Here is a 20,449-nt window from a genome sequence, read left to right on the forward strand (position 1 = left end):
GGAACCAAGGGGACATTGTGACAATGCAGGACCTTGTGTAACCAAGGGGCCACTGTGACACTCTGGGGCCTCAAGGAATCTGGAGCGCTGTTGTGACACTGTGTGGCCTCGTGGAAACAAGGAGTCCATTGTGACACTGAGGGGACTTGTGGAAGCACAGAGAGCACTGTGACAGTGTGGGACCTCATGTGACCATGGGGCCTTTGTGACACCCTGGGGCCCCATGGAACCAAGGGGCCACTGTGAAACTGCGGCACCAAAGAGAACATTGTGACACTGTGGCGCCCCATGGAACCAAGGACAATTTTGCAGATGACACCAAGCTGGATGTGAGTGTGGATCTGCTGGAGGGCAGGACGGCTCTGCACAGGGCCCTGGACAGGCTGGATCCAGGGCCCAAACCCAACAAAGTGAGGTTTAACAAGTCCAAGTGCCAGGTCCTGCACTTTGGCCACAACAACACTTGCAGTGCTACAGGCTGGGGACAGAGTGGCTGGACAGCAGCCAGGCAGAAAGGGACCTGCAGGGACTGATGGACAGCAGGCTGGACATGAGCCAGCTGTGTGCCCAGGTGGCCAAGAAGGCCAATGGCTCCTGGCCTGGATCAGGAATGATGTGGCCAGCAGGACCAGAGCGGCTGTGCCAGCACAGAACTGCCCCCTGCTCTGCACAGAGACATTGCTGCTGCAGCTCTAGAGGAGGCAACAAAAGGGGCATATCTGCAGAAAACTCTGATTGGACATAATTTAGCTCCTTTAAAACCGCCAAGAGCACAGCCCCTAATTGACACAGTCTGTGGCCACAGGGAAGGTGGAGGTGAACAAAATGAGAAATGGCCCAAACAATGACATTTCTTTGTGGAAAACATTAAAATGTAAAACAAAGAAAAAGAACCTCCAAATGGAAAAGAACAAGAAGTATCAAAGATGACTTTTATTACAAGTGATTTGCAAAAATTGGCCAGGAGTTTAATGTCCCTGGAAGCATCCAGTCATCAGTCTCCACAGTGCAGCCTTGAGCTCCTGGTTCCTCAGGCTGTAGATGAGGGGGTTCAGGGCTGGAGGCACCACCGAGTACAGAACTGACAGGGCCAGATCCAGGGATGGGGAGAAGATGGAGGGGGGCTTCAGGTAGGCAAATGTGGCAGTGCTGAGGAACAGAGAGACCACGGCCAGCTGAGGGAGGCAGGTGGAAAAAGCTTTGTGCCGTCCCTGCTCTGAGGGGATCCTCAGCACGGCCCTGAAGATCTGCACATAGGAGAAAACAATGAACAGAAAACAACACAACGATAAACTGACAATAACCACAGGAACCCAATGTTCTCTGAGGTAGGATTTGGAGCAGGAGAGCTTGAGGATCTGGGGAACCTCACAGAAGAACTGGTCCAGGTCATTGCCCTGGCACAGGGGCAGGGAAAATGTATTGGCTGTGTGCAGCAGAGCATTGAGAAAGGCACTGGCCCAGGCAGCTGCTGCCATGTGGGCACAAGCTCTGCTGCCCAGGAGGGTCCCGTAGTGCAAGGGTTTGCAGATGGACACGTAGCGGTCGTAGCACATGATGGTCAGGAGGAAATACTCTGCTGAGATGAAGATCAGAAGGAAAAAGAGCTGAGCAGCACATCCTATGTAGGAGATTGTGGTGGTGTCCCAGAGGGAATTGTGCATGGCTTTGGGGACAGTGGTGCAGATGGAGCCCAGGTCGCTGAGGGCCAGGTTGAGCAGGAAGAAGAACATGGGCATGTGCAGGTGGTGGCTGCAGGCTACGGCGCTGATGATGAGGCCGTTGCCCAGGAGGGCAGCCAGGGAGATGCCCAGGAAGAGGCAGAAGTGCAGGAGCTGCAGCTGCCGCGTGTCTGCCAGTGCCAGCAGGAGGAAGAGGCTGATGGAGCTGCTGTTGGACATTTGCTCTGGCTGCACATGGGCACCTGTTCATGGAGAAAGGACAGGGACAAGTCAGGAGAGGCTGCTTGGAGCCAAACCTGGGCCATTCCCTGCAGCTTGTCCTGCTGGGACTCACCCACCCTCGTTCCTGCTCTGGGAAAACCTTCACCCAGGTCCCTCCCTGATCTCCGGTTGTGCTGGCTGAGTGTGCCAGGAGCAGCCAGGCCTGTGCATGGGGGCCCTCGAGGAGCCATCCCTGCCCCCCTGCCCTTGGTTTGTGGCCATGTGGCAGAGGGACAAGGCTGGATATTCAGGATTTTTCATGGAAGTTTCTCTTACTGCAGAAAAGCTTGCTAGCATCTGCACTCCCAGGTCTAACGAATGGCAGGAGCTGGTTTAAGGAATTGTTTTCCTACCCACACATCATTCATGGCTCTCTGAGGTCAGAAATCCCCAGCATTCCTGCTGCACTCAGATTTTTACACTGAGAGATGTGAGAGGCAAAGGATTCCCTGTGGCTGAGGGCAGGTGAGGGGCCGCATGGGCTTGTTCCCCCAGCACTGCTCTGTTCAGCCCCCTCTGCTTCCCTGAGCATCTCCCTGGGCCTGGACATCCCCTCCTGAGAGGTGCCTTGTCCCTGCCAGTGCTCACAGAGCCCATCCCACCCTGTGTGGCCTCGGCCCGGCCCTACAGAAACCTGCCTGTGTGCAGGGCCCTGGCTGGGGCAGGCTCTGTGTGCAGCTGGGCAAGGGCAGCTCAGGAGAGCCCTGCTGGGCCCTGCAGAGGTGATGCTGCTGCTGCCCAGGGCTGAGGAGTGGCTGAAGGCCCTTTGGGAGGCTCCCGGCAGAGACACTGACCACCCAAAGTCACAGTTCTGGAGTCTCTGTACATGTTCAAACATTCCTTTGATGATCCTTTCAACTGAGAATGTTCTGTGGTTCTGGGATTACGATTCCTGTTCTGCTTCTCTTATCCCTCTGGTGTCTATAATCAAAAGAGATAAAAAGAATCCTTGCAACAGTGTTAGACCAGTAAAAACCAGACCTTTATTGGAAGATTCCAGGTAGCCCAGGGGCACGTCCAGCCCCTGATTTCAACAATTCATTGAGGTTAATTAATTAGGATATCTAACAGGAACATTCAATAGGAGATTCAGTTGCCCCAGTTACATAACCCTGGCTCAATCCATTGGAGTAGGTCTAAAGGCTTCTTTGCCTTCACTTTTTGTTGTGACTGCTCACATTCTGGTCAAAACCTAAAATGCTCTTCTTGTAGGCCTTCTTCCTCATAATAAGACTATACAGTATTTGAGGAATATATTTAGACAGTCAACTTATTCTAGTAAAATCCAAGAGATAGGTAGAAAACATACTAGAGACAGCTAAGGATAACAGTTACATAAGTACAAATTGGTAGTTTAATAGAGCTAATTAAGAGTTTAATAGAGTTATGTAAGGATTATAGATTTATAACTTTATCACACCAATTTACAGACCTACGGATATATGAAAAATGTATACAAAGCAAAATACTTTCTGTCATCACCCCAACTTTCCCATCCTTCTCCAAGCCGGAAATTGAAAACACTCTCAGGAAAACTCTGATCTTTACAGCAATCCCAGGCTTACCTTCTTTGGGAAGTGTCCTCCGGAGCTGTACCCAGGCTGGTCTGGAGCTGGGAGCAGCCCTGCCCCAGCCAGCCCCTCTCAGCAGCAGCACCTGCCCTGCTCAGGGTGGTTCCTTCCCCCCACAGCTCCTGGCCAGCGCTGGGAGCAGCTCCAGGGCTGGCTGAGAGCTGTCCCTGGCAGGCAGCAGAGTCCCTGGCCCAGCACAGCGCCCTGGGCTGCAGGACCCTGCTCTGCAGGACAGCCCTGGGCACCCCTGGCTGCTCTGCACAGGATATGAGCAGAGAATGCACTCACAGGGTCTGTGGGCATTGGGATGTTCCAGCTTTAGGAAATGGCTCCAGGAGCTGCAGCTGCATTGTCCTACAGCCAGAGGTTCCTGTGCCAAGGGCTGGCAGTGATTCTGCCCCAGGCTCTTCTCAGCCCCTTCCCAGCCCTGACTGATTGAAGCTCTCTGTGCCTCTGTGCTTTGCCCGGGCTGGCTGCAGGCAGTGCCCCAGCCCTGCTAGGCTGGGAGAAGAGCTGCTCAGCAAGAGAAATGTGCTTTTGAAGCTCTGCTTGGTTACCAGGCTCACCCTCTGTGCCAGGAGCCCGGCCCAGCTCAGCAGCACAGACACAGCACAAGGACTTTAATGACCCTCTGGGGCTTTGTGCTCAGCCCTGAACATCAGGCCCTGAGAGGGAGATGCAGAAATCTTTCCAGAACTCCAAGTCAGAATCCAACTCCAAAGTTTCTATGATTTTTAATGGGTCCCAATGAGGGACACAACTGAGAAAGTGTCCCCAGGCCCCAGACAGAGCAGAGAAATGGAGGCACTGATGCCAGGTGGGGACAAAGAGAAGCCAAGTCTTGGTGCCCTGGGGCACAGCAGAGTCTGTGCCACCAAGGGCTGTCAGGAGACACCTTGTCCTGAGGCCCTGGGGCCTCCTGGCACAGCCCCAGCCAGGCTGGGCACTGTCACCCCCTGGTCCTGCCGTCAGCATCCCCCCCGGCCCACATCCCAGTGGCCTCAAGGATCTGCTGGAAGGAGTCCCTGGGGAGCCTTGGTCAGGAATGGCCCTGGGGGCTCCTTCATGCTCCCAGGGACTGCAGGTTTTTCAAAGGACTTTGGCTTTTGCTTTGGCCTTGCAGTTTCTGCAAGATTTCTGAAATCATGGCCTCCAATATTCTGCTGTAATTAGTCCCTGGAGAGGCTTTGTCAGTAACAACACTCAGTGGGGCCCATTAATGCTTCAAGGTATTTCAGTTCTTTTAAGGTACTTGGTGTTGCCCTTTTGCTACAGACTCTGTGAGAGGTTTTTGCAATCATGGCCCCAATTATCTGCTTTAATGAGTCCCTTGAGAGCTTTGTACTTACACTCAGTGGGGCTCATGAATACTTTGAGATTCTTAACTTTTGCAAGGTACTTTGAGTTTTCCTTTCCACATTGAGAGTTCTTTGTGCCATTTTCAGTCTCTGAGAGGTTTTTGTGCCATCCTGGCCTCCAGTTCTCTCCTCCAAGGACTCCATGAAGAGCCTGTGGTATAGATGCACCTTTGTGGGTCCCATTAAGGCTTTAGACTCCAACCACTTTGGGGTTTTCCTCTGACTTTGACTCTGGGAAAGGTTTGTGCAATCTCCTCTCAGGCCCTGAGGTTCCAGGGCTCAGCTCCAAATGCACCACGGGGCTCATTAGGATCAAGCAAGTCCTGACAAACCATGGCTCTGCCTCAATTTCTCTCTGCTCTCGTGCAGTTTATCAGGAAGTTTTTGTAGGGGTTTTGGTTCACCATTTTGAGATTTCTCAGCCAATGCTTCAATTAGTGTGGTGGATTCAGTGTTGGCTAATTACCAGTGCACTCACTAGAATATACTTACTCATTTCCTGCTGTGAGATAGGATTAGGAGAAAGGTAAAGTAGGCTCAAAATTTTAAAAGGGTATAAATAAAATTGTATTGACAATAACTAAAGAAAGAGTAATAAGAAATAGAAAAAAACTTTCAGAACACTTCCTCTCTCCATACAACCTGACAATGTAAAGAGACAAAACCTAAAATTTTCAGTCAGTTTACCACCTCTAAAATAGTCTTTCTTCACTTCACTTAGAGAGAATTTCTTCTTGTTAATGTTATGAAGACTTCTCTACAAGAACACAGTTTTCTCATGGCTTTTCATTTCCATGAATTGCAGCTGCCTGGAGAAATCTGCAATCGTGAACTTCCTCCCATCTTTTCCCACCTTTTCCCACAGATGTGCTTATGGGCCAGGCCAAGTTATGGGGTATTAGTTTTGAGATGAGCTGTTTAAGAGCAACAGGTCTCTTCAGCTCTTTCTGAAATCATCTTTATTTCTGAGAACAGAGGTCTCCATGAGGGCACAGGGTCTTCTCCTTTTCTCTGTTCAAACTTCTCATGGGATCACAGCTATGTCAACATTTGCTTAATTTAGCATGGAGGCCTTTGCTGAAACAAGTCATCTCCCCATACTTTTCAATGCATTATAGGCAAAAAGAGAGTCTAATGTATCAATGACATCCTTCTCCACAGCTTTTCCAGAGGATTCCAGCTCCAAGATCAAGGCATCTCCTCATCCCTCCCATCTGGGACTCAACTTCCCCTTCCCTGCCCTCAGTGTGTTCATGCTGCTCCTCTGTGTGCCTGCCCTGTGTCCTTTTCTCTCACGGGAGGGAGGATGGCAGCACTGGCAGAGTCAATATCTCCCGGGGCTGCAGATGGTTCCGTGAGCCTGTCACGATCCGCTTATAGCGGGGTGTCGTGATGGTTCGTTAGCCGATCCCAAAGTGCAAAAGACAATCAGCAGTTTAATCACAACAAATGCACCTTTATTAAGGGCCAAAACAATAAATGCGATAGTGGGTTCAGAAAAGAAATAAAAGGATAGAGAGAGAGAGAGAAGGGGGGATGGGAATAGCTACCAACACAGGCGGAGTCCTCACTGGTCCGGACGATGTGGATCCGTCTTGTTGTGTTGGGGAGAGTCTCCAAAGTTCTACCTATCCCAGGGGTCCAGTTATAGTCCACAGAGGGAAAAGGGGGGGAGCAGGCAGAACAATGAGAGTCTATTGAAATTGCTGTGGGGGAACAAGTGTATTTATCACTCATTTTGTGAAGGGACCAAAACCACAGCAGGGAGGTACAAACTTAAGTTACTCAAAGCACACAGACTTCGCTGTGTCGCCCTTCACTTCCCTGGGTGGGTGAAGAGACAAAATCTGCCTGGGAGGCTCTGCTTAGTTTCTTCAAGTTGTCTCTTCCTTCCCAGACAGTCCAAACACACACATAAACCAATTACTTTGTGCCCATTCTTCTCCTCCCGGAGAAGGTTTGGCATTGTATTATTGTTAGTAAAGCATAAAATTCAACTTTACCCTTATCGTTAAGGTTATTACTCATTTTGTGAAGGGACCAAAACCACAGCAGGGAGGTACAAACTTAAGTTACTTAAAGCACACAGACTTCGCTGTGTCGCCCTTCACTTCCCTGGGTGGGTGAAGAGACAAAATCTGCCTGGGAGGCTCTGCTTAGTTTCTTCAAGTTGTCTCTTCCTTCCCAGACAGTCCAAACACACACATAAAACAACAGTGTAAGTTACTCAAAGCACACAGACTTCGCTGTGTCGCCCTTCACTTCCCTGGGTGGGTGAAGAGACAAAATCTGCCTGGGAGGCTCTGCTTAGTTTCTTCAAGTTGTCTCTTCCTTCCCAGACAGTCCAAACACACACATAATCACAACAGTGTCCCGCCTTTTGCACTAAGAGATCTTTTGCAATTTCTGAAGACAGTGTGGGTGCTTTTTCACCTAGGCAATGTGCAGTCTGTGGGAAATCTGAATCTTACCCCTTGCTCTCCAGACCATGCTCAGTCTTTTGTACTGGCAGGCTAGGTGCGGCTGGCAAGAAACGTCCTTCCCCTGTTACAGACTACACAGAACCTGCACCCTTCTGCCTAGACAGAAATCCTGTCCGTGACGCCAATTTTAATGTCACGATCCGCTTATAGCGGGGTGTCGTGATGGTTCGTTAGCCGATCCCAAAGTGCAAAAGACAATCAGCAGTTTAATCACAACAAATGCACCTTTATTAAGGGCCAAAACAATAAATGCGATAGTGGGTTCAGAAAAGAAATAAAAGGATAGAGAGAGAGAGAGAAGGGGGGATGGGAATAGCTACCAACACAGGCGGAGTCCTCACTGGTCCGGACGATGTGGATCCGTCTTGTTGTGTTGGGGAGAGTCTCCAAAGTTCTACCTATCCCAGGGGTCCAGTTATAGTCCACAGAGGGAAAAGGGGGGGAGCAGGCAGAACAATGAGAGTCTATTGAAATTGCTGTGGGGGAACAAGTGTATTTACAGAACATCATCTAGGCTGAACAAACACAATAAGGGATAAGTCCATTGAAGTTACTGGAGAAGAACAGGTCAGGTCATTCTCTCCCTTCGCCCACTGTTTGTGGTAGGAGTCTCAGTCTCAGTCCTTGGGGAGAGGGTTCTTGATCTCCATCTGTCATGGTGGTAGTGAGGCAGATGAGGGGTCTTCAGTGAGAGACCACCAGAGTCACCCCAACAGTTCATTTGGCTTAAAGATGGAGAGTGAAGCAGGAATTGCAGTAGGCCGCTCTGTGCTGGGTCCACGCTGGGTCTTCGCCAAGTCCTTGCCAACTCCTTGCCAAGTTCTTGCCGGTCCTCGTTGGGAACAGCACGTAACGGTACAGCGGCTACACCTGCACTGTTGCCTTCTCCAAGCCGGAACTGCAGAGGGGGAAGGGAAATCCTGCTCGTGGCAATCGGCAGGCAAATGAGTGAGGGTCTTCAGACGGCCTCTTACAGAGCCCGGCCGGGCTTGGTGCTTGCGGCCGGAGCTGTTTTCCCATGGAGGTTTCTGCAGCGGCTGCGCTGGGGCTGTGTCAGGCTGGGCCGCGCTGGGGCAGGGCCAGGATCTCAGCAGCCAGGCCAGAGCCCAGCAGCAGCACGGCCGGGGCCGATGGCTTCTCCTGCCCTGCCCGCTGGCTGCGGGTGAAGCCCAAGGGCGGCAGAGCCTTGGCCGAGCTGGTCCGGCCCGGGGCTGCTCCTGGGGCCTGGCGGATCCTGGCCGGGCTCGGGCTGGCGGCGGGGCAGGGCTCGGCAGGGCCAGATGTCAGCACCCGCAGCCACGGCCCGGCCTCGGCCCCGCGGCCTCCCCTGCCCTGCCCGGCAGCCGATGGCGCCTGGCGGCTCCCTGGGAAGGGGCCCGGCCCCACGGCAGGAGCCGCCCGGCCCCACGGCCGAGAAGGGGCTGGGCCGGCCTCGGCACCTCTGTGGGGCCAGAAGGGAGAGAGACCCAGCCAGGCTTTCTCATCTCTAACTTGTGTCTGCACAGAGGCGTCTGCAGCTTCCTTAGTGCTTTAGCAGATTGTCGCTCTCAAAGCTAATTACTGATTGGTTTTTGTCAGACACAGAGGAAACTGCTAGCAGCTTCTCTCAGGACTTCACTTCTGTGATGCAAAACCACCACAGCAGCACAGAGCACAGAGCTCCTTTTTCCATATGTAGTGGTCATGTGCCCGAGGCCTCCAAAGGCCTCCTTGGAAGATCTCTGGGCCCTCTCCAAGGTGTTTTCAAATGAAAACATTCAGCTTATAGTCTAACAAAATCACCAGAGGACAGAGCCAGCCTGACCTGTCTGTTGTTGCAGAGGATAGATAGATATGATTGTTATCTTAGCTAGCCGAATGTCACTTCTACCCTTGGATGAATCATGGAGTGAAATGGACTGTTCCATCCCACCCCGCAAAAGATTGTGGCTCATCCCACACCCCTGTACCTGCCCCTGAAGCATCGGAGTCTGTAACCCCATTGGCCCATGCCTTGTCCCAGCCCACCTAGGAGCCCCTGAAAAGGGGGCTCCGAGCGGCCATGCGGCCTCTTGGATTTCCTCCCTCTCTTGGCTTTCCTCCCTCCTCCTCTCTTGGACTTCCTCCCCCTCTGGGGCTTCCCCTCTCCTAAACCCTCCGTTTCTCTCTCCCCTCCCCCGTCCTCCTAAGCCCACCCACGTGCTACACCTGAGAGCACGAGGCTTGGGCATTCCTGAATTCTCCAATAAACCTCTCCCCCCAAGAGCAAGCTTCAGAGATCTCTGCCTCCCTACACCCCCACCGTCCAGGAGCATAATCTTCCCACAGTCTGTCCTGTCTGCTTTTGTCTGGGAGCAATCCTTGGATATACGGAATTTGGGAGGCCGAATTCTAATTTGGGCCATTGTGCCTAGACATGAAGGCCACTTTCTTTTCTACAGGAAGGAAGGAACAGAGCCCTTGTGTTTCCCTGGGTGGATGAGAGGTGGCCACCAGAGGACAAGGGCAGCCACAGCTGTCAGGTTTTTTTCTGCAAGATATCCTTGCATATAGGAAATTTTTTAGGGAGAGTGTAAGTTTTGGCAATGGGCATCTGAAATGAGGGACAGTTCTTTTCCATAGCAAGGAAAGCCCCAGTACTCCCAGAGCTGATGAGAGGCAGCCCTTGGCATTCCAACATCAGACAGACCTGTCAGGTGGCCCCTGGGAGGCCAAGCTAGACAGGGCTTGGTTCCATGGGGCCCTACATTGTCCCAATGGTCCCTTGCTTCCAGGAGGCCCTGAGGTGTCAAAATGCCCCCTTGGTGACACGAGGCCCTGAAGGGTCCCAATGGTCCCATGGTTCCATCAGGCCCCACAGAGTCATAATGGTCTCTGGCTCCATGAAGCCCCGTGGTGTCACCATGGCCCCTTGGTTCCATGGGCTCCAGTGGTGCCACAATGATCCCCTTGGATCCATGAGGTGCCCACAGTGTCACAGTGATCTCCACGGGAAGGAAAGGACCGAGCCCCAGTGTGGCAGGGGCAGCCACCAGAGGCCAAGGCCAGTGTCGTGGTTTGACAAGGAAAGAGAATTTTTTCCGGAAGGAAGAGGTCAATTTAGATATTGACCAATTGAAAGTAGACACGCCTCTGAGAACACAGAGGGGTTGAAAGCAGAATTCCCAGGGGAACTCGCTCTTTTTGGTTCTGGTCAGCGTGCAGTGCAAACCTCCCCTGCCCAGCCACAAGCTGGGTGGGGGAGGGGAAGCCCCATGGCCTGAAAGGTAAGCCCCAAAGGTGGTGGAAGGACTGGAACCGGGCTGGCCCCTGCAGATGGAAGGGTGGAAGAAATCTGGGATGTCTCCATTCCCCCCCCCCGGTTTCTCTCCCGAGGGGGAGAGAGAAAGAGACAGCGGCAGTCCTGTCCTGTCAGCAATTCCACGGCGAGGAAGGAGGAGCGGGGGGAGCGGCAAGGTGCCCAGTTGTGTGGGAGTTGCTGGATGTCCGGGCATCGAGCCATCCCTGGGAGTTCGGACTTTTAACCCTTTCTTGAGAAATGAAAGCTTTGTGAATTTTCCTTTCCCCTCCTTGGTTTGAAAGAGAGGAAGAGGGACACCTTGGACCCTGGGATGTTGGAAGGAGGAATTCTAGAGGGGAGGAGGACAAGGAGTGGCTTTTGGCTGGACTTTTCTGTGTTAGCCACAACCTGAACCAATCTTCTCCTTCAAGAGGGACTGTGTTTTGGGAGGATGCCAGTGAGTCAAGAGACCTGCTTCAGCTGGGAAAAAGACAAAATTGGAGTGAACCGAGAAAAGGTTAGGGGGTTTGTGGTGGCACCCCCCTGCCCTGGAAAGGAAAGAGAAGAGAAGAGAAGAAGATCTCTGTTTTTGAGCCCTCAGCCCCAGGGGAAAATGGGGGGGACTGTGGTCCCAAACAATAAAAAAACTGAACTGTTGTTTTCTCCCCTCTTGGCAGAGCATCCTTGAAAGGAAAAATCCTAAAAGCAGTCTGTCCATCCATGCATTTAGTGGTGAGAGCACTGTGCATGGAAAGGAGAAGGGTCACCATGGCAAACTTTTTCTCCGGGCGGTGCCATGTGTGACATGGAAACACAGGATGTGGAGCTGTGTTTCTTGGAGGGGGTCTGTGGCACAGGAGAGACTCTGTTCCCTCGATGGACTGAGTATCGGTTGTTTGGAGGGTGGAAACCTGATTGGGGTCCAGATTGTGTCTCACTGTGGTTTGTTGGAGTTGGGTGGTGGGGGGAGGAATGTTTTGCAAGGTTTTCATTTGATCTTTGTGTGGTTTTTTTTTTTTTCCCTTCTTTAGTTTTCTCTTTTCTTTAGTAGTAGTAGTTTAATAAAGTTTTTTTTCCTGTTATTAAGCTTGGGCCTGCTTTGCTCTATTCTAGATTCCACTTCACAGCATTCAAGGGAGGGATCACATTTTCATGGGGGCACTGGCATTGTGCCAGTGTCAAACCATGACAGCCAGCCAGACTTGATGGTACTGGCAGATTTTGTCTGGGAGCAACCCTTGGATATAGGGGACTTTAGAAGTGGAATCCCAATTTCAGAAATGGACATCCAGAGTAGAATGATGGGGTTTTTTCCAAAGGTAGGAAAGCACAGAACAGCGGTGTTTCAAGAGCAGATGAAAGGCTCCCACCAGAGGTCTAGGCCAGCCAGACCCCTTTGTCCTGGTAGCTTTTGTCTGAAAGCAACCCTTGGATATAGGGACTCTGGGAGGTGGAACCGCAATTTTGGCCATTTCTGCATAGACAAGAAGGACGGTTCTTTTCCACAGGAAGGAAAGCACAGAGCCCAAGTGATTCAAAGGCAGAAGAAGAAAGAGGTGGCTCCTGTGAGGCTCAGCCAAACAGACCTGTTCTTCCTGGCAGCTTTTGTCATGGAGGAATTCTTGGATACACAGAATTTGGGAGGAGGAATCTTAATTTTGACCACAGACACCTTGAGAAGAAGGGCAATTTTGTTAATAAGAAGGAAAGCACCAAGACCCAGTGTTTCAAATGCAGATGTGAGGCAGCTCACAAGAGGCCAAGGGCAGCCAGACCTGTCTCTCCTGGCAGATTTCATCTGGAAACAATCCTTGGATGTACAGGGTTTTGGAGGAGGAATCCAAATTTTGGCCATAGGGCCCTGCAGGAGAAGGAGAGTTCTCTCCCATAGGAAGGAAAGCCCAGAGCCCTAGGGCTTCAGGGGCAGATGAGAAGCAGCCCTCGATATGCCAAAGTCAGCCGGACCTGTCAAGTGTTCTCCAGGAGGCCCAGCCAGCCAGACCTGTTCCATGTTCCCTTGGTTTCATGGGACCCCACAGTGTCACAATGGTCTCCTCAGTTCCATGAGGTCCTGGAGGGTCACAATGTTCCCCGTGCTTCTGCAGTGTCACAATGGCCCCGTGCTTCCATGAGGCCTTTCAATGTCACAATGGCTTCGTGGTTCCACAGAGCCCTGATGTGTCACAATGGCCCCTCGGCTCCGTGTGCCCTCGCTGTGTCACAACAGCTCCTCTGTGACACTGCGGCTGCACAAGGTCACCATGGACCCTTGGTTCCTTGGGGCCCCCAAGTTGACAATGGTCTCCTTGATTCCATGAGGCAGCACAGTGTCACCATGGCCCCTTGGTTCCATGAAGTTCTGTAGAGCCACTGTAGCAGTCAGAGGCCCTGTAAGGCCTCCCTGGCGGTCACTCACCTAAGATAAGAAATGCCTAAGTCACGGTGATTGGACCAAAGAAGCCCCTCTTCTGCATTTGTACCCTTGTTATCTCTCTGTAAAGCTATCAGTCGTATTCTCTCAACCCTGGCTATTGGACAATCTCCAACACCCCAGTACCTTATATAAATCCCAATTTCTGTCCAGTTTGGCAGAAGAACTGTCACTGCATCCCTTCAGAGGAGCTGAAATTAAAGGACACTGCTGTGGAACCGCATACAGCCTTTCTTTCTCTCTATCCCTGTGTGTCTGCCAGAGGCACTTGCAAGCACACAGTGAAATCACTAAGAGCTGAACTCACAGAGCTGAAAGCACTCCAGAGGTGCTCGCTGAGTTGCCTGTGGCTGGGAGCCTGCCTGAGGGACCTGGACAGACTGTGCCTATCAGCCCAGTGCTACCCAGACACCCATGGCAGCGGCAGCTGGGGTTGGACGGACCCCTGGGAGCCCAGGCTGCATTACGTGGCCACCCTAACTCAGTACTGGCATCCTGGCACCCCTGAGAGCAGCATTCCTCTTGAATTGTCACTGCTTCGGCCAGCTATGACCACTTGAAGGTAACTCCTCCGTTATAGAAGTCCGATGAACCTGCACATCGCCATCTGGGACGAAGTCCTCAGGAGTTGGACGGCAGACCACCCACCCAGCAGTCCTTTTGAGCCACATTTGGCTGAAGAAGTGTGAGTTTTAAACGGCCTTTTGGCGTGCTTTTATCTTGGGTCCATTTTTGCTTTTTTTTCCTTTTTTTCTTTTTTTTTTTCTTTTTTTTTTCCTGCTGGAGGGGCTAAGGGAATGATACTGCAATGGGATGAAAATTTAGCAGATTGAAACGATCCCAGGATGAGAGAGACTTATATTTACAAATCCTAGAAATCCTATCTGCTAACAGCTTTTCTTTCTCTAGAGGAAATGTTTCAAAAACCAACTTAAAAAAATTTATAGAATATATTATTTCCAGTTTCCAGATATTAACACACACTACCGGCTTAGATTCTTTTTGGGACACAGTAGGGCCAAGAATATACACTTTCCAAACTAATGAAAACTCTTCTTTAACTGAGTTTCTACCTCTATTTCACTCAATTACTAAACAGTGGAAAAGACAACTTCTCTGCAGCTTCCCCCTGCTGAGGAAATTCCACCCTTCTCTTTCTCAACAGACACTGTCCCTTCAAATGCTAATTTGCCAGATAACATTCCTCTCTCAGTCCCCGGGACAGGGAACACGGAAATTGTCCCACCCCACCCACCCGCGGGGTCCGTGGAGCCCACCCATCCCCCGGCTCCCCCTCGGCCGCGGCAGGAGCGGATTCCGCTCCCCGGTCCCGCAACACGCGGCGCGCTGCGCGCCCCGTGCCCCGCTCAGTGCTCGGCTGTAACTGCGTCGGTTTCCATCGGGAACGCCCTGCCTCACTCCAAAACCTCCGCGCAGCCACCGTGACTGCCCCAGCCCTGCAGCCGTGACTCCCGGCCCTGCTGCGGCTCTCCCCAGCCCGCTCCCATCCCTGCCTGCCTGCCCGCCGCAGCCCCGCCGGGATGGCAGCAGCTTCCCCAGCCCCACCGCCTCCTCTGCCCCGCTCCTCCCGTGCCCTCATCCCCAAGCGCTGCACCCACCCACCCACCCTCAGCGCCCCCCGAACGGCACCTCCGAGACCCCCACGGGGGCACCCCGCTTCCCCACGCACCTCAGCCCTGCGCAGGCTGTGCCACAGCGGCGCTGCCATCGCCGCTCCACTGCTGCCTCCCTCTAGCCAAGCCCAGCCAGCTGCCCCCTCGCACTCTGTCCAGCCCCCACACCCCTGCAAGCTCCCGCTCCAACACGCCCAAAAAAGCGTAGTGCACCTCCTGCTCACTCTCACTCCTCTTCTGAGCACAGTGAGTCCGATTCTGACACAGAGGACATTGATCCATGGGCTCTAATCAAAATGGAAGTGACTCGGGCAGGGGATTGGGAACTAGCTCAGAGAATTTCTGCCTTCCCAGCAATTTATATAAAGGGGAAGAGAGGGGGGACCACTGGAACATGTGGGAACCTAACACAAATAAAGAACTGGTACAACTATGAAATATAGCCAAAGAACATGGGAGAAGTTCACATATTTTTAGAGATTTCCTGTAAGCTCTCTTTTCAGCACATGTTTTGGTACCTCACAATGCTAAAAACATTGCCCACTGCCTTCTTTCCCCGGCAGAATATATGCTATGGGAAAGGCATTGGAAAAGACAATTTAAAACTTTATCGGCCACTTATGTCAAGATGCAAATAGGCCAGATTTTATAGTCAAACAGCTGGCTGGAGAAGGGGATTTACAGAAACCCTCTGACCAAGCTAACACCTTACCTCAGGAGCACTACAAGACTTGGCTATTGCACCAAAACCTCCTTGCTCCTTACCCCAGGTGATTCTATTCCTGCCCAACACTTCTCTAATATTAAACAAGGAGTACATGAAAGCTTTATCAAGTTTGTAGACAGAATAAAAGATGCTCTGGAAAAACAGATAGAGAGCACAGAGGCAAGAAAAGAACTGTTGTGCAAACTTGCCTTATCAAATGCAAATGAACAATGTAGAACAATTCTGAGGCCCTACCCTTGGATACAGAACCCACCAGAGAGCAAATGGTGGAAAGTTGTACATGTCATTTGTCCACTGAAAACACAGTGGCCCAAGCTGTTGCTAAGGGCATTGCAGAAGGAGTTTCTGCTGCAGTGGCAGCAGTAACTTCCAAAGACCAGGCCTGCTGCTATCACTGTGGGGAATTTGGACATTTTATAAAGGACTGTCAAGACAGATCACTTACCCAAAATCCCCGTAACACCTATGAGAGACCCCAGAACCAGCAGCGCTACCAGCAGCGTTCGAGAAACTCCCAGCAGAGTATGGCCAGGCCCTGCGCAAAGACAACAAATCAAAAGCCACCCAGATCCAGCCACGCAGCATCCCAGGAGATCCCAGGACACACGGAGAGGATCCAACCCATGGAGCGATACAGATGGGAACATGGCACCAGTTGGTAACTGCTTTGTCCATTGACTTTAATAATAAGAATGTTTATCATGTTCCCACAGGCAAGCATGGGCCAAAAGGTGGTTCTTTTGACATTTTAGTTATAGGGGACACTCTCCATGGCCCAGAGGAAATCTTTGTTGTTCCAGAAGTACAAACAGTGCACCCAGGACAAGAAATCTCGTTCCAGCTGTGCTGCACGGACTCACCATTTTTCCTTTCACGAGGAATTCTGATCGCACAAACCTTTCTACTCCCAAAGAATCACAGGGAACGGCTTCCTCTCAGCCCTACAGCAATGTGGGCACAAGTTGTGGGACCAAGTAAGCCTACCATCGAGCGTGGTCTATCCTACAGTAGTGCTTTCTCCGTTTCCTCTCTTAACAGAGAGGCTCCACTCAAAAGATACCATTGGTTGTATCTTCCCCAGGGACTAAAAGTCTCACCTACTATATGCCAGTGGTATGTTGCTCAGATCCTGTCCTCTGTTCGGAACCTATTTCCAGATGTAATCATTTACCATTATATGGATGATATCCTGGTCTGTGCATCAGAAAAAACTTAGATAAAGCAGTTAAAGGGACAGAAGCCCAAGACACCATCGCCAAGGTCCAAGAAGCCCTGTCTGCATGCCAAGCCCATTCCTTCAAGCCCAAGCTGCCTCTCCAGTCCGTCATTCTTGGAAAAGCACCCCAAATAAGTCTGAAAGTTTTATTTGCTATCAAATACATCCCAGCCACCCAGCCCCACACAATCCCCATCTCACTGCTCCAAACTGGGATCCCACTTCTCCCAATCTCCTCCCAAACCCATCTCACCCTGGCAGCTGTGGAATTGAGTGAATTTGGTGAGGGATTAAGTTCTTTTTTTGAGGTGGGAACAAACAATTCGAAGTGGGATTGTGCCTCTGTGGGTTAAAATTCAGTTGTTTTCAGTGGGACGTGAGTGATTTTCAGATGAAAGATCGATCCCTCTTGCCTTTTGGAGCACAGAGAGATTGAGAACAGAAAAAAATGCAGGTCGACACAAAAGGAGAAGCAGCCAGGTGTGTTCCCAACATGGATCACAGGGAATGTGGGTCACCAGGGCTGTGCCCGATATGGGTCCTCCAGTGGGGGGTGGAGTTTAGCTCTTCTTACACTTGGGGCACTTGCAGGGCTACCCTTACCGGTGCCTCTGTTGGTGTATCAGGTGAGAGCTCTGTGAGAATCTTTTCCCACACTGGGGACACTCATAGGGCCTCTCCCCAGTGTGGATCCTCTGGTGAACGATCAGGTTGGACCTCTGGATGAAGCTCTTCCCACATCCCCCACACTCATAGGGCCTCTCCCGTGTGAGTCCTCTGGTGCCTGACAAGGTGTGAGTTGTTCCTGAATCCCTTCCCATAGTCAGGGCAGCAGAAGGGTCTCTCTTCTGTGTGACTCGGATAGTGCACGAGGAGATGGGATCTCCTCGTAAACCCCTTCCCACACTTGGAACACTTGTAGGGCCGTTCCCCAGTGTGCATCCTCTGGTGCCTGATCAGGTTGGAGCTGTGGCTGAAGCCCTTCCCATACTCCCCACACTCGTAGGGCCTCTCCCCAGTGCGGATCCTCTGGTGCTTGATCTGCTCGGACCTCATCCTGAAGTTCTTCCCACACTCCAAGCACTTGTGGGGCTTCTCCCCATCATGGAGCTGCTCAGGGAACCCCAGCTTGGAGTTCTGGTTCGATCTCTGGGCACCTCCCTGGCCCAGGGTGCGTCTTTCCCCCTTAAATCCCCAAAATCTACATTTGCAGCCCGTCCTCATGCGGGATCTCTGGGACGTTTTCTCCCTGTCGGGTTCCTGCGCTGTGGAGCTGCTCAAAACGGCCTCTTCCACCAGGTTCTGCCATGGGGATTTGTCCTCCATGCTCTCCATCCTCAGCTCCTGCTCTGCGGGAGAAAGGACAAGGAGAGGCTCTTCCTCTTCCTTGCAGCTTCCCTGCGGCTGGGAATGGGAAATCCTGCTTTGGGGAAAACAAGGGATGAGCACATTGATTTTGAAGGTCCCTCTGCCCAAATCCATCTCTAGAAGTCCCTGGCCACCTGGGCTCCATAAAAACCTCCCAAACACCAAGATTCAGCCCTGAAAAAGCCTCCCAGGAGTTTCCCATCCCTGCTTGCTCCCCTTTGGTGTTCAGGGTTCCCCCCTGTCCCAGCTGCTGGGGTCACACTTGGATTGGGGGTCCCCCTTCTCCTCGCTGCCTGCCCTCCCCAGGCTGCTGGGAGTCCCAGCAATCCCAAAAGCTCCTCCCTCTTGGCTCTCCCCATTTAGGGTGCTGGGCTGCCACGAAACACTGATACAAGCAGGGGTCCTGATGTTTCATTTTACCCATCTCGGAGTGCAAAGGACACACTGCAGCGGGACTTTCAGTATCAGTCAAAGCCAATGCACCTTTTATTGACGCCCTCAGCAGATGCAATAGCAGGGTTAGGAGATAAATGATAGAGAGACAGAGAAAGAGGGCCAGGGGAAATAGCTACCAACAGAGAGACGAAATCCTTGTGATCCAGCCAACAGATCCGTCTTGTCACGTCAGGGAAAATCCCAAAATCTTTGGTTAACTCAGGGGTCTTTTAAAGTTGAGGGAGCAGGTACAGGACAGTGGAGAATAAGCTGAGAACAAGCACAGACAGTGCAGTTCCGAACTGGACAAACCAGTCTTGGCAGCGAGCAGGACCCATTGTTTCAGGTCTGGTTGCCATGAAAAACCAGTCTTGGTCCAGTGATCACACCTGAGGGAACACTTGGCAGACATCCCACTTCGGTCAGGCCAGCGCCCTGTGTAAGAATTTTAAGGGTCTCAGTCTCAGACCATGGGAGGGGGCCTCAATCTCCATCCTTGGCGGCGGTGGTGGTGAGGCAGATGAGGGATCTTCCGTGGGGGATCACCAAAGTTAAAGCGAGCGGCATCTGGCCGAGAGGTGGGGAAATCAGACCCTCATTAACCCTGTTGTGATGAGCGGGGATTGTGCAGTAGGTGTAAGTGTACAGAGCACGCCGCTCATTGCCAGGACCTGCCAGGAGCAGCACAGCATAGCACAGCAAACACACCTGCAAACAATCACCTGGTGAGAATCCACCTCAACCAGGCCAGAACTGCACTCAGGGTCTGCAGGGTCTGAGTCTCTGTCCTTGCCATGGTCCTAAAATCAACCAAGAGCATCAAAATCCACTCTAAATCCACATGGTTTGGCCAAAAATCAGCCAAATGGGGTTAAAAGTAACCAAAGGGGTCTCAAATACACCAAATGTTTTAAAACCCAAAAGAAATGTCATAAAATCACCCTTTAATCTCTCAAATACGCCTAAAATCCACCCTGAAACTATCTGGTTTGGCCTAAAATCACCCAAAGGTACCTAAAATCACCCAAATGTGCCTGAAACCAACACAAGAAGACCAAAAATCACCCTAAAAAGGCTTGGTTCAACCTAAAATTGCCCAAAGAAGCAAAAAAACTACTCAGAAGGGCCCAAAATCACCAAAAATAGGGACCTAAAATCACCCACACAGGATTAAGATTCACTCACATGGGCCTAAAACCATCCAAAGGGATCTGAAATCCACCCTAAACCCCACCAGATCCAGCCTAAAATCAGCCAAAGGGGCCAAAAATCCACCCTGAGAGCCCCCAGACCCCAATCGGGCCCAGCCCAGGATGTCCCTGAGACCACCCCCAGACCCTTCCCAAGAGCCCACCCAGGACCCTTACAGGACCCTCCAGACCCCTCCACAAACCCAACCCGGCCCTTCCCCAGATCCCCCCAGGACCCGTCCCCAAAACCTCCAATACCCCCAGGCCCTCCCAAGACCCCCCTCTAGACCCCTCTCAGGACCCATCCCCACCCCCAAGGTCCCCCCACAAGGCCCCAAGACCCCTCCCCAGACCCTTCCTGACACCTCCAGGATCCTTCAGGATCCTCCTCCCAAAACCCCACACAGGACCCCCAGACCCCTCCCAAAACCCAGCCCAGGAATCCTTCAAGCACCCCCAGCTCCTTCCAAAACTCCCCCGGATCCCTCCCCAAAGGCCCCGATGCCCCCAGCCCCTCCCCAGCTCCCCTAGCCCCCAGCCCCAGCCACTGTGCGGACCCCCCTCCCCAGCAGCGCCGCCCCAGCCGCTCCCGCAGCTCCGGCCTCTCCCAGCACCTCCCCCGCTCTGGCAGCGCCGCCCGCAGGGCCCGCCCGAGCCCGCTCCCGGCTCCCTCTGATTGGCTGCCGCGGCGCGGGGAGGCGGGCGCTTCTGAGGGGAGCCGCGCGCTGATTGGTTGTTTCGGCACGGGGCGCGCCGCTATTGGCTGGGGAGCCCTGAGCACGGCGGAGGCGGGAAACTGTGAGGGGAGCGGGGCTGAGGAGGAGCTGAGGCGGG

The 20,449-nt window shown here is 52.3% G+C and overlaps 2 protein-coding genes across 2 annotated transcripts; both read right to left on the minus strand.

The window, feature by feature from the left end:
* Positions 1 to 727: 727 nt before the first annotated feature.
* Positions 728 to 2,605, minus strand: LOC144248541 (olfactory receptor 14J1-like). Its single transcript, XM_077790651.2, has one exon. It carries the CDS (start codon positions 1,899 to 1,901, stop codon positions 969 to 971), a length of 933 nt encoding a protein of 310 aa, XP_077646777.1. The 5' UTR covers positions 1,902 to 2,605; the 3' UTR covers positions 728 to 968.
* Positions 2,606 to 16,754: 14,149 nt separating this feature from the next.
* LOC146763951 (uncharacterized) lies at positions 16,755 to 20,239 on the minus strand. The gene is made up of 4 exons (XM_085565749.1): positions 20,173 to 20,239; positions 19,148 to 19,225; positions 18,815 to 18,860; positions 16,755 to 17,971 (listed from the first exon to the last, which is right to left on the minus strand). The coding sequence occupies exon 4, from the start codon at positions 17,955 to 17,957 to the stop codon at positions 17,373 to 17,375; it is 585 nt and encodes a 194-aa protein (XP_085421875.1). The 5' UTR covers positions 17,958 to 17,971; positions 18,815 to 18,860; positions 19,148 to 19,225; positions 20,173 to 20,239; the 3' UTR covers positions 16,755 to 17,372.
* Positions 20,240 to 20,449: the final 210 nt, after the last annotated feature.

This window comes from Lonchura striata, chromosome 37 (assembly GCF_050655825.1).
Source record: "Lonchura striata isolate lonStrDom1 chromosome 37, ASM5065582v1, whole genome shotgun sequence".
NCBI lineage: Eukaryota > Metazoa > Chordata > Aves > Passeriformes > Estrildidae > Lonchura > Lonchura striata.

Coding starts and splice junctions, on each gene's coding strand:
- LOC146763951 (XM_085565749.1), bottom strand. CDS start 17,957: ATGGAGAGCATGGAGGACAAATCCCCATGGCAGAACCTGGTGGAAGAG.
- LOC144248541 (XM_077790651.2), bottom strand. CDS start 1,901: ATGTCCAACAGCAGCTCCATCAGCCTCTTCCTCCTGCTGGCACTGGCA.